Source organism: Mangifera indica, chromosome 2 (genome assembly GCF_011075055.1).
Source record: "Mangifera indica cultivar Alphonso chromosome 2, CATAS_Mindica_2.1, whole genome shotgun sequence".
Lineage (NCBI taxonomy): Eukaryota > Viridiplantae > Streptophyta > Magnoliopsida > Sapindales > Anacardiaceae > Mangifera > Mangifera indica.
Genome location: NC_058138.1, coordinates 18,755,011 through 18,768,802, shown reverse-complemented (window position 1 = coordinate 18,768,802; position 13,792 = coordinate 18,755,011). Strand labels below are relative to the sequence as shown.

Below are 13,792 nucleotides of genomic sequence, written 5' to 3'. Positions count from 1 at the left end.
CAGCACACAACGAGTTGTTAAATGTTAATTAATTAGAGTAACGTAAGAATAAGATAAATTAATTTAAGTGCAAATACCAAACACGCCCTATAAAAACTTTACTACATCTCAACAGCCAATAGTGTCGCGAGTCGACCGTTCAGCTTCAGCAACTCCTTGCTTTCTTCTTTTTATGCTTTTGCTTTCCCTTGGCTCTCTTCATGTTTTGACCTTCCATGTATAATCCATTAACACAAAACCTCGATCACAGTTAAACAGTTATTTGTTTCATTATTTTTTAGATCTTCTCTTATGTTTTGAAATTTCTCAACTTTGCTTCGGTAATTTGATTTTGAAATTTGAGATTAGTTGTAATTGTAGTTTAGAAATTATTTCAGTTAAGATTGTGGTGGATACAGTTTAATTGACTGATATTTGTTCTTTTTTTTTTTTTAAATGAATTGCAGTTAAAGGGCTTTGATATTTGAGAATTTGACTCGGAAATTATTCGTGAGGGAGACAAAGAGAGGTTGTTATGAATTGAAGTTTGTGGTGTTAAAGAGATGAACGTGAGCCATGCTTCGGTTCACCCTGTGGAAGATCTTCCAACCACGGATGGCGGCAATGCTCCGACAGTGAGGATGAAGGACATACAGTGCATGCCTGGAACACCTGGCGGCCTCACTTTGCGAATCTGTCAATTGATCTTTGCGGTTGCAGCGCTTTGTGTCATGGCGAGCACTAGTGACTTCCCTTCTGTAACTGCTTTTTGGTAATATACTATCTCGTTTTTATCGAATTCACTTACTAAGTTTGTTTGTTGGTTAATTTGTTTGATGTTTGTATCAATAGATTGCATTTTATCGAGTTTATAATTTGTTTTTTGTTTGTAAAACCTGGTGGATTGGCTGACTGCGTTTTGAAGTTGAGATAGAATTAATTTGGTGCATTTGGATTTTATGATAATGAGACTCGCGGTTTTTTTTCTTAAAATCATGTGAATGATACCTGTGAATTCATCCTAATTGTTGGGTTTGCTTTCTGCAAAGATAGTCAATTAGAGTTAAATCTACTGCTTGCAAACATCTTAATGTAAAAGTTTCTAAAATGAATAGTTCAGAAATTAGATTACTGATATTAAGTGCTGCCTTATGGAAGATGCATGCGTTGCATTTTCTGTTCTTGGCAATTTGATTGATTTTTTTGCCAAATAATTTGAACTAGTCAGGCAACTTTCATGTTAGTCGAGATTTCTCTACCATCATTTTTATATCAATAAAACTATGTGTACACACTTTTGAGTACACATTTGGGTATATAAATAATGTGTCTTTGATGTGATTAGGTGATTTTGAATTAAGTATAAAATAACACTCTTTCATATGATGATACCCAATTATGTAATCAAAAGTATGCACATATAGTATTGCTCTTTTTATTTTAGTTTACATGCTTTAATGTAATAGTGTGCTTATATAAGGATCGATCAAGTTATGTCTATGATTATCTGCTTCCATTAAAATTACTAATTTTGTATAATTTAAGGATTGGAATTAAGTACTGATTCCAAATGACATAACCAGATCCACTCTGTTCTAGATGCAAAATTAGCTTCCTTTAAATAAAAAGACTGAGAGTTGTAAGTTTGATAGCCAAGTCCAATGGGAATGAATATCTAGAAGTCAGGGTAATTTCTGGAGTTTGTGTTTCCAGCATGTCTTGGGTTGGCTTTGCCGAAATACTCTTGATGGTGTTTAGATATGAAGTGTTGAGGTGATGAACTCAATTCCCATATAGTAATGTCTAACATGCTTTCAATATATGTAAGGTTGAGCTGTCTAAAGCCATTAGTGATTATGGATTCATGTTGTGCTATTTTTCTCATTGTTGACCTGCTAATCAAATGTCCGTAGTTACTACCAGGCAGATGCGAGTGGCCAACTTTTAGTTCTGCATATTGGCAGATTAGTGAGAGGGCTAACTTTGCATTGCAAGATCTTTGGCTAAATGGTGCTTGGCTTTTTTATTTTTATCTGGGGAATTTTTGCCATGTACCATATTGTTGAATTTTAGCATATTTATGTGGGAAATAATAAATTGTGGTGATATGAACTGACCTTCTCACACACACAGGCACACACACACATAAAATTATTTGTATGTATGTATGTATGTATGTATATTTATATGGCTTGACCTTCTAATATAACAATCTTTGATACCATATAAGGGCAGATTATTGTGGTAGAAAATAAATTGAAAAGATGAATACAAAACATAGATGAATCAAATTAAAATTAATAATATTGACATATTGTTATTGATTATTAAATTACAAAATATGAATAAATTAAAAGTTTGAATGCTTATTGCTTGCTATCTTTAAAGGAAAACTATTAGAGAGTATTATATTTTTTGAACTAGCTTAATATGTTGAGTAATAATTGAGATTGGTTTGAGATTTATACTATAAATTTTTGAACTGTGAAAACAATTCACAATTTCTACTAGAGGGAGTCATGGCCATTGTCTTGAAAGCATCTTTACTATTGATTGATTCTTTGTTTGGCATTTTCTTAAGATGCCAAACATATCTTACTATTGATCAATCAATTTTTCTTTTAGTTTTTGAAAAGCATGAAATTTTTGCAGTTTTAAATCATTCACATAAATCTTCTCTTCTGTGGTGGAGGTGGAGATTCTTTTTAGAGTTGGTTTTTATTCCTTCTCTTGGATTCTTTTGAGCAACGCTTTGGCCTTTTTTTCATCGTTTTTAAAGAGTTTTGATTTTGCTTTTGATCCCAATGATAATGCTTCTAAAATAACGCCTAACATTGGATCATGACAAGATTCCCTCCAAGTCATGAATTGTTTTCTTTCTTTTTGTTCAATTCTTTCAAATTCTTATAATTTAATATTCAATATTTCAATATTATTAATTTCAATTTGATATTCATATTTGTTTTCATCTTCATATTCATCTGACCCAAACACAGTCCGATACAAACTTTAGGAGAACCATACCTCAAAAGCTAGCTATTGAGATAGAAAAGTTCAATGTCATATAAACCCCATACTAGTTGTCCATACTTTCCAATGTGGGATCCAAGTTTCATACCCTGTATTTGGGATCCTACTATACTACTACGCCCTGCAGCCCTGAGGCCCACGCGGGTTGGTTGTGCGCTAGCTCATTGCTAACCCGGACAAACACTGCAATGCTAGCGTCACCACTTGGGCCGCATTATTGCAATTAGGAGACATGATGATGACTTTGATACCAAATGATACGAACTTTAGTAGAAATATATTTCAAAAGCTAGTTATTGAGATAGGAGAGCCCAAGGCTATATAAACCCTATACTAGTTGTCTATACTTTCCAATGTGGGATTCGAGTCTCATACCTTGCACTTGGGGTCCTAACACAATCATATGCATCTTATGTCTAAAATGCACAAAATACGAAACTTGGTATGGAATTGTTTGTGAAGAAGAAGCCTAAAAGCAAGCTTAAAAATAGAAAAACAAAGCCTTAACAAACTCTCTAGAAAGGCATCTTTTGTCTATGGATATCATAATTTGGATATTGACTGACTCAAAGATCAAACAATATATGACTTGAAGTGAATCTTATTAGGGTCCAATGTCAAGTCATATTGTGAATGTTTTACCACTCGGTCAAAAGCAAAATCAAAACTCTTTGAAGACAATGAAAAAAGAGCAAAAACATTCTCAAAAGAATCTAAGAGAAAGGAGAAAAAGTAGCTCTCAAAACAATCTCCACCTCTACTGAAAGAAGAGAAGATTTCTGTGAATGATTTAAAGTTGCAAGAATCTCATGCTTTTCAAAAGCCAAAAAAGGAATTGATTGATCAACAGTAAAATGCTTTTAGCATCTTAAAAAAATGGCAAACAAAGAATCAATTAACAGTAAAGATGCTTTCAAGACAATGCTAACAATCAATCATGACTTCTTGTAACAAAAATTGTAAATTGTTTTCACAGTTCAAAAATTTGTAGTATAAATTTAAAAGCACTCTCATTTTTAACTCAAGCTATTAAGTTAGCTCATAAAAATATAACTTTCTTAGAGCTTACCTTTGAAGAATTTGGATAGCAAGCAATAAGTGTTCATACTTTCAATCAATTCTAATTCTTGTAATTTATTATTCAATATTTCATTATTATTAATTTCAGTTTGATTCATCCTTGTTTTCATATTCATCCTTTCAATTTATTTTCTGCTGCAACTATCTGCCCATATCAGATGTCAGTTCTCTATCTTGTGAATTGTTAAGATGAGAACAGGACTAGGTAAATTTGGATTTGATTATAATCCTGTCCGGAAAAGGGGGATAAGACATGGTTGTATTCTGTGATTATGAAAATCACTCAACTTTCCTATACTTCAGCTATGCTTTTAAACTGTTTGTTTATTTCTTCAATTTTGTAGAACTAGTAATTCATATGCTAAGTTAAATACAAAAGTTTGGACTGGAATCGGAAATGGGTGGTATAAAGAATTGGCTTTTTCTGCGTCTCCTACGATTTCTGGATTATATGATATGAATATACTGGGGCACCAAAAAGCTTTCTCATGCCCTTTTAACCTGCCCTAATTTAACTTGTGTATTGTGAAAATAGGTATGAAGAAAAACTATTTAATATTCAACATCTTGTGCTCATAATCAAGCAGCTGATTTCTGAATACATATGTGATTGGCAAATTGAAGTGACCAATTTTCAGTTTGTGGTTCTGTATATAGTACTATCAAAAAAGTTTCTGCCTGGCATTAAATAAAATCTTTTTTGATATTTGCTACATCAGCTTCCTTGTTGCTGCTGCTGGGTTGCAGAGTTTGTGGAGTCTGTCACTGGCCATTGTAGACATTTATGCCCTTTTGGTGATGCGATCCTTGCAGAATAATCGAATTGTCAGTTTGTTTGCTGTTGGTGATGGGGTAAGAAAGTGCACTCAACATCAACCTTACTAAGTTGTTGCAGCACATATCAAAACCAACCCTGATCTGATGTCTTATTTGTTTGGTTAATTCCGGGGAAACTTTTGTACTTGTGAAGTTTTATAGGATGTGACAACTAGAAAGAGGGGACGTTTAGAAGGTTTTGATTATGATGCTTTTGGGAGAATTAGTTGAAAATTTCTTTTTCAAATGAAGATACAAATTATCAATCATCTCATCTAATTACTTTTAATTTAAAACCTTGGTTGTAAGGGAGGGATCAGCCGCTCTTACTTACAAGCTCAGTATGATATGAATAATACACTGACTAACCATCTGCTACCCAATCACATTCAGCATCAGATTGTCTTAGAACTACTGGAAAAATTAAGCTATTCACTGATAGCTCAGATTCAGGATGGAGCCAAGTCCAAATTGAGTTTCAACTTATTAGAAAATTTCCTGTTGATCTTTACTGGCAAATGCATATGTATAGATGTAGACTTAGCATGATCTTGGAATCATTGTTAACTGTTTATGCTGGGTTAGAAGCTTTGATGTTCATTTGTGGAAACTATTCGTCATGTTCATTCTGAGCTATTTTGTGAAGTTAGAGCTTAAACAATTTTTATTAAAAAATCTGACAACTGTGTATATGAATATGAATATTGGGATGAGTATCAGCATGTACTTCTACCTGAATATATTTGTCCTGCCCTCCTTGTATGTGGTATTTAGCTATATGTACTTGCTTTTTTCACATTCTAAAATTATGATTATTTATGAATTTATTCATCAAATTCGAAATTCTACTTAATTTCTAAATCAGGTTGTTTCCATTTTCTTGCAGATAACGTCTACACTTACATTTGCTGCAGCATGTGCATCTGCTGGTATAACAGTTCTTATTGACAATGATCTTCAAGGCTGTGCCCAGAATCACTGTGTGCAGTTTGAAACTGCTACTGCCATGGCCTTTATAAGCTGGTTTGCTGCATTACCATCTTTTCTCTTAAATTTTTGGTCATTGGCATCCCAGTGAGAAGATACCGTGTAAAAAAATCCAGAGAGAGAAAGAAGAGGGTGGCCCTTTTGGACAAATAGCTAAAACTTTTATATTGATGTGTGTATCTGTGATCTTTCCCTTGCTTTTTGTATTATAAAACTTGGTTGTGTTGTCTTGTGTATAGTTTATGAAATCAGGCTGCAACATACATATTTGGTTATGGATGGGTAACTATCCATTTGGCAAGGGAGATCCAATTGATGGAATTTTTTTTTTTTGGACTATTGACACTTAAATAAAAAGATTTGTGATCCAGTCTCCATAGTAAGACTAGTATTCTTTAATGAATAAAAAAATTAATTACTTTACTTATGTTAATGAAAATTGGATTTTTTTTTTCAAAACATATATATCTAGATTTGAACATTTGGAGTTAAAATATTGTACAAGGTGGGTCTTGGTATGTGCGCTGGAATAGTTCCAAAAAAAGGCAATTCCAGTCCAATCAATCAGCTTTAGACATATTCGTTTTCCATTGACAAGGCAAAGTAAAAACATATTCATAATGAAAAAATGGCCTATCGACAACAAATGATGGCTCTTCCCACACCTTCTAAACTTCTCCATTGCCCATAATCATACCCACCAAAAAGCTATTAATATTTTACTGCATTCCTTTCAAATCTTACCTTCAAGGGGAACAGTCATACAGCAACTTCATTAAATACACCCCCCCTCCCCCCAGGTCCACTCCTTAAATGGACCCAAAAACTTCCAACTTTCTAGTAAATACATTATCGATTAATGCTTGGATTTTCAACAACAAATATATCAAGACATTAATAAATGCTCGGATAAGATATTGCAGAGAAGCTTTGAAAGAAACCCTGAAAGGATTGATGAAATACTGTCAAGTTTCTGAATACATTTAACAAAGCACCAATGCATTCTTCTAAACCTCATTAATTTCACATGTTCGTGCATTGAAAAAATCCATGCACAAACACAATTAAACTGTTGAGATTTAAATGCCATATTAAATACTAGACATTTTAGCGTGATATATCTGCCATAAACTTAAAGGTTTTCAATTGAATGCCCGTGATTCACTTTGTCTGGAAGTGTGAAAGAATCAATTCTTTCTCCTTCGGTAACAGTTTTAGTTTCAGGTTCCATGATGAAAAAGCGACAGCAGGGAAATTTTTGGTGCACTAAAAATTCAATTAAATTAATATAAATGCAAACCTGAGGGTGGGATTTAAATAGTACAAAACTTTCTCTCTTTTTTTTTTTTTTCAACCTTTGTTTGATATTCCCTTCTCTTTTTTCATATATAACTGGAAGGAAATATGTTGGATAAATAAATTTACTGTTCAAACAAAAGACCAGTTTACAAAGGAAAAGGCAAGACAATGGACAGTATTCTCTTCTGCAGCAAGGACTTTCCATGCAACCGCTTGTTCATAAGAAACATGGCGCCCCATCGTTGACATGCAGATGCCAGCCGGCAAATAAGTGAAACCCTGATGGAAATATATAACTTCAGTCACTTAAAATTGGCATTTCTCAACTCCAATTCAATCAATGGTCCAAGAAACTAACTTACCTGCTGCATTAACTTGGCAAATTCGGCACATAATGACTTTCGCCCAGACTCATCAAAAATTTTATCCAGTGAGATATCTTGTAGAGCCACTAAAGTTGTCTCCAGCATGTCAAGGCCTGCTTGGTTTGCGAAGATGAAAACCGGAGGCGACTGCAATATCAACAAAGATACATAAGCAAAAAAGTCACTGAAGTTTATTCCAGACTAAACAATTTGATTGGTTTCTTGAATATTGCGGAACTTAAAATATTCTATATCTCAAATGGACAGGATGTAAATTTTGACAGATTTCAAAATAGACCTTCAATGAACAGCACAATATGGCATCCTGATGATGCCAAAGATGCTTCAACAAGGAGTCACCAACAACAGAATCAGATCTGAACAACTCTGTCCCTAAGTGGAAGCTGCAGAAGAAATTGGAATGAAAATATGAGCAACTAGCAAAAACAAGATAAATGAGCTGGTTGTCAATATTATAAGAACATGTTTCACTTAATAAGCTTATTGATAAGGCCAGACAAAGCTAATTAATTTGAATGTGTTCTGAATAAAGATAATTATCACTTCTCATCTTTGTCTCCTTTGCTCTTTCCAACAGGAAGTAATCTAAACTTGAGGTTGTCCACCATCAATCACATGTACCCAATTTATTGAATGTTTGTATAAGGAAAAAGTTGAAGCAGAACTTGCCTATAGCTTTGGCAAATCCAGTGAGCTAATGTAAGTGCTTCTGGAGAGCCTGGTGAGAGCTTGGGTCCCACAGTTGGGCTCAAACCTGATGGAGTTATAGCCATGGCAACCCTCTGGACGGATGAAATCACACTACGGACATACTGACGTGCCATAGTGGCAACATTATCCTGTAAATTGCTCTCAAAAGGGAACTGGAATGCAATAGTCAATACCGATCGTGTGTTCTGACATGATGAAGAATCTCCAGCAGCATGGTTTGTCGCTGGACCAACTTCCAAACTTGATGTAAGATCTAGGGTCCGATGTGTAGTCAATGTATCTTGGGCATCAGTCTGTACATGTTGAGGAAACAAACAAACAAATTATGAAACTCAGTAAAAGTTAAAATCTAAAAATAACAAATCAGGTTGGCTGACTTCTCCATTCTAATGTGAAAATCTTTATGTACCAACTCTTATTTTTTATGCAAATGCATTAGCAGGCTCACATATTTGTCAAAGAAACCAATAATAAAAATGAATTAGAACCAGCACTTCCACATGTTTGAGAAACATGCCAAGCTTATATAATCATCAATAACGCAAAAAGATAATAGAGTATTCAGATGAAGTGCAGTTGAACCAACCGTTTTTGTATCCAATGGGATAATGCGGAAACCAGAGGGTAGCAATGGACCATCATCTGGAAACAGCTCATCGATTGGAGCAAAGACCAGTTCAGAACATGCTCCCACAGCATTTTCATCTACTCCACTACATATCTGCACAGACAGCAAATAACTACATCAAAATGTAGCACAATAACTTATCAAATCTTAGAAATAAGATATAATAGAAATAAAAAATGACATAAATCATATAAAAAGAATTTAAAAAAAAAAGTGACCTGCAGTAGATGAATATCCCTTGACACAAAAGCATCGTCCTGTGCAAAAGAATGCCCTTCAAGCCGAATCACTTCAAGTAACTAGGAAATTCATACATAGGATTAATGAGCATGAAATAACACTTGATGTAATCTGCAGACTACATGTCAAATTCCCCACATTATAGGAATTCCAATAGGATGAAGACTATATGTACCTCTTCATGTTCAATCGTGTGCCCAAGTGGCATGATGATTTGGCTTCCAGTAAATCTTGTAGGCCTCATTCCTGGATATGCAAAGGAACCAGCTTTTAAAGATGCGGCAGAATAGGCATCAACATTGAAATCAGCCCATTCCGAACGATGCTCCCGTAAGAAACGCACCAGCACTGCAGGAGGAACATTCTGCAAGGAGAAAGGAAATATATAATCACTTCAGTTTTGCAGGATGTGACATTTTGCGAAGTTTACATAATCTTGGACAAACAATAGTATGCCTCTTACAGCCCAAAAAGAAAAGCAATTGCCATCCAAAAAACTCAATCATGCTGGATTTGTGAAAGAAGTTACGCAACTTACTTGAAGTAACATGGAAGCCTTTGCACAGAGAATACCACCAAGGAATGAAAGGGAATTAGCATTGTTAGAAGTGGCACTCAGACCCTTGGTTGAATTTACCGCAATTATCACATCTTCAGCACCATCACAATTCATCAAGGACCAGCCATCATCATTAAATCCATTGATAGCATCATTAAAACCTCTACAAAGAAGACAACGCACAAAAATTACAGTAAAAATCCTGAAAGTTTGATTTCACAAGTAGTAGAGGATGATCAGTACACATATGAATGTGCTTGTACAAATACAACCATAACAAACCACGGCAATTATATGGCTACCTGCTTAATCTTTGGCTGAAAGTTCTGAGAACAGCAGGCTGCTGCCTGCCCAACCCATAAACTACCTCACCACTAGTCTCTTGAGCTACTTGCCTAATATAGCGCAGAGCCTACAGAGAAACCAATTAGTCAGTGTCATAGAATCTTTTCTGTTTTCTAATAAGTAGAGCAGTGGCTTATTTCAGATGCCAGCCATAATTTCTCATATTAACCAGACAAAATACTCACTGCAATGGTCATTCTCTGGGCCACTACTTTTGACGATTCATAAAGTGGTCGCAACACCTCTGGCACGCTCCATGCCTGATATGAGATGTAAAAATATAAGAACATTTTCCAGGTACATAACATCTTGTAAAAGAAAATTGCCAAAGACAAACCTCAAGATTCAGGTGGTCAACAATATGGATGATTGACCCTCCACCGTCACAAGGACGAATCAGATAACCACTAGGAAGCATTTCTGCTCTCACAAATTGAGCAACAGCTGCTGGATTTCGTCCAGCACCAGAACCAGAAAGAGACCTCTCACAGACCTTATAATATTGAGAGAAGAAAGATATAATTAATACTTCTCACCAGGCCTTTACAACTTAGAATGATAATTGCAAACAAACTCCCAGGCAAAAATGAACAACTAAGTTTGGACCGCAAATCAGGCAGTCTGAAATTGGCAAGACATCAGAAGAGCTAAGAGGAGCAACAGTAATTGACTTCCTAGAAAACACACTGAAAGATAGCTCAGACAAACCATGTGCATAGTTTGCAACAGCAAGTGGTCAAATCAGGAATTAACTTTTAAATCTCTTACATGTTCATTAATATTGCTGATCAACAATGTATAATAATCTGATAATGCACAGACCCTAGTAAAGGCTTTGATTGCAGAAAGAAGTATACCACAAGACTTCCATTGTCTAAACTCGTTGTGTATCTTAGAGTCCAGAAATCCCGTGCAGGTGCCAGAGTGGTTGGGGCATATGCCTGAAAAAACCTTGAGTTTAGTTATTCGTTTCAAAATGCCAATAGCAGCTAGAAACTGACAGCAGAAGAAATGAAAACTTTAACAATTATTGTTCACCTGTGTGTACACAAGTTCAATTGTTCCAGCATTCCCAGCTGGAAACATTGTGAAAACTTCTAGGCTCCGACAATCCCGGAACCAAGATGGACGATCTTTAAGGATCTCTGCAATCTGTCAAAATAATTTTTAATTATATGAATCACATTCCTAGCAGATGAGAAAACTAACAGTGTGGAAGGAAATGACAGCAAACATCTTATCATACAATTGAGACTGTTTCTACCTTTGTAGGTTCTAAACTGACAAGACCACAGGCTCGAGCTGCCACTCCACTGCAACTTTGCGAAATGGCAAAGATCCCAACCGAATCCGGACCAGGCTGAAAAATAAATTATATAATCAGCTCAGATATTATTCTGACTTAGGAAGAAATCAGGTGCTGTATTATGCCCGTACAAAACCCAGAAGTAAAACAGAAAAGAAACAACAATCTTATACATCAAAAAGAAAAAATACCTTCATCCCAGGCATCTGGACCCAATCGACAGCAGTTCCTGTAGCCTTTGAAAGGAACTCTGCCAAGGTCTCCTCCGCAATGGAGAGGAGTCTGCAAAAAGCATTAAGATACCATACTGTGAGTTAAAGGTCAGTGTGAAAAAAAATAGAAAGAGAGAGACTTGACAACATTCGTAATGAAGATTACCCAGCAGGGTTATTGGCATCTCTCAGGGAATGCTGAGGAGTGGTCACAGCAGAGTCACAGCTCCCATCAGTTGCCGCTGTTGCCTAAAGAAACATACATTGAGAATCAGAAGTCATGTCAAAAACTGACAAAAGAACAAGGGAAAGCCATTTAATTCTTTTAATCAGGAAATTAATTAAAACAAGTTTTATAAGTAGAAACCGCAAACTGTAACTTGAAGTGTTAAAAGTAGCAATGTCCAAAACAAGCAAGTGAAAGATTTGACCCATTTCTTAACCTTCTAGACTGATCTATAATGTTGTAAAATGCAGCTAATTATACCACAACCACCACATAATAAACCAACTAACCGATAAATCTATGAACTTTTTTCTAAATTAGAAAGACCATGACAAATCTGAATTGAATAAATGCACCACTTATATTTACCGCTTGCAATTGTTGGCGCATATACCCATTTTCACACACCAGCTGCGACACCTGTTTCTGCAACCGATCATTCTCCTCCATCAATAGCTTATTCATAGCCGTCAATTTCCTGTTCACAGTAGAGAGTCTTGAAGCCTCTTTTCTTTGCTTCTCTCGACACCTACACAACCAAACACCACTCTTAAAACTAACATTTAAACTCACAAACAAATCAAATGCACAAAATTAACAATAATGAAAGCTCCAAGAATATGAATTATCCAAGTAATCTTTTCTTTACCTTCGATTTTGAAACCAAACTTTGATCTGTTTGGGCTCAATGTTGGAGAGAATGGGACACTCACGGATCAACTGCTGCCTACGCAAAGAACTGGGTTTGGGGCACTCGGTATAAACTCTCTCAAGAGCCTCCACTTGCTCGGCCGTATACCGAACATACTTTCCACCATCAAGTTGGTGTTTATTGATACTCCCACTACTACTCTCTCTTTGTTGCTGCGCCATAACCATAGCCATTTCTTGCAAATCCAAGTAGGTTGTTTTGGGTTTTTAACAGTTAAAGATTCTTGTTTCTTAGTGAAGTCCGTCGATTGTGGTGTGTTTGTAAAAGAGACAGAGAGAGTGATAATAGCTTATGTGTTTAAGGTGAAAAACAGCCAAATGGATGGTTTTTTCCTAAAACCTTTCAGTAAATTGGTTGATCAAAAAGCTGTTAACAACTCTCTTTTTCCTGCCCTCCCAAATTTATTCTCCAATAAAAACAAAACCACCCCAAAAAAAAAAAATCCAAACTTTACTTCAAAAATCCTGGCTTTTCAGCTCAACAACAACTAACATACACAAAATACTCACACTCACAGCTCGATATCACACGAAAACTTGTTCTGGTTCTTCTCAAATGAGCTTGAAGAAACGCTAAACAAAAGCCAAAATTAAAGCAGCGGACAAAACAACATGCTCTCTCTCAAAAAAGAGAGCCACCGAGATGTGGCATTAGAGAGAAGACGACAATGAAGAAACCCTAGGCATGACTTTGAAGATGAAGAAGAAGAGTGAGGTTTGAAGGCTGATTTTCAAACAGTGAAGAACAGAAGAGAGAGAGACTTGTGTTCAAGTTCATTTGCACGCATACCGACAAACTTACCAATGTGGGTTCCTTTATAATTTTCTTGTGCATTTACCACTTTCTCCCTATTGTTTGTTTAAAATGACATATTTCTCCCTGTAGGTCTCATCACTCTTACCAATTGTGTTTTTGGTCTGTCTATAAACATAACATATAATTAAAAAATAAATTAATTGGTTTGTAAAATCCATAAAAATAATATAAAAAAACCCGTAATTTCCTTTTGCTATATTTTGCATATCTTAAGGATGCTCAACTTGGGTTTTGTCTCTTGATTATTGAAATTGTCAAATAATAATTAGTGTATTAATTAATTAATTAATTAATTCATAACATAGTTAATGTGTAAAACTGGAGTTGTAGAAAGCTTCAAAACATTAACAAAGAAATTTTCTTCGGACTTGTTTCTTCAACTTAAATATGTTTTTCATTTTTTATCAATAAAAACATGTTTCAAGACAAGACAAATCACCTTTCTTTTTTTTTAATTTCT

At 35.2% G+C, this 13,792-nt stretch overlaps 2 protein-coding genes across 3 annotated transcripts; one reads left to right on the top strand and one right to left on the bottom strand.

The window, feature by feature from the left end:
* The first annotated feature begins 61 nt into the window (after positions 1-61).
* On the top strand, positions 62-6,193 carry LOC123201797 (CASP-like protein 5A2). Of its 2 annotated transcripts, none has more exons than XM_044617361.1 (4): positions 62-217; positions 447-751; positions 4,809-4,941; positions 5,792-6,193. In XM_044617361.1, the coding sequence occupies exons 2-4, from the start codon at positions 543-545 to the stop codon at positions 5,981-5,983; spliced, it is 534 nt and encodes a 177-aa protein (XP_044473296.1). In that variant the 5' UTR covers positions 62-217; positions 447-542; the 3' UTR covers positions 5,984-6,193. The 2 variants fall into 2 exon arrangements, with proteins under 2 accessions (XP_044473296.1, XP_044473288.1); XM_044617353.1 differs by having other exon boundaries at positions 102-320.
* Positions 6,194-7,202: 1,009 nt separating this feature from the next.
* LOC123197611 (homeobox-leucine zipper protein REVOLUTA) lies at positions 7,203-13,287 on the bottom strand. Its single transcript, XM_044611940.1, has 18 exons — positions 12,454-13,287; positions 12,174-12,333; positions 11,745-11,827; positions 11,558-11,648; positions 11,325-11,420; positions 11,099-11,212; positions 10,918-11,001; positions 10,398-10,553; positions 10,246-10,320; positions 10,018-10,127; positions 9,695-9,878; positions 9,332-9,520; positions 9,135-9,215; positions 8,875-9,009; positions 8,247-8,581; positions 7,855-7,960; positions 7,554-7,703; positions 7,203-7,470 (listed from the first exon to the last, which is right to left on the bottom strand). The coding sequence occupies exons 1-18, from the start codon at positions 12,687-12,689 to the stop codon at positions 7,321-7,323; spliced, it is 2,535 nt and encodes an 844-aa protein (XP_044467875.1). The 5' UTR covers positions 12,690-13,287; the 3' UTR covers positions 7,203-7,320.
* Positions 13,288-13,792: the final 505 nt, after the last annotated feature.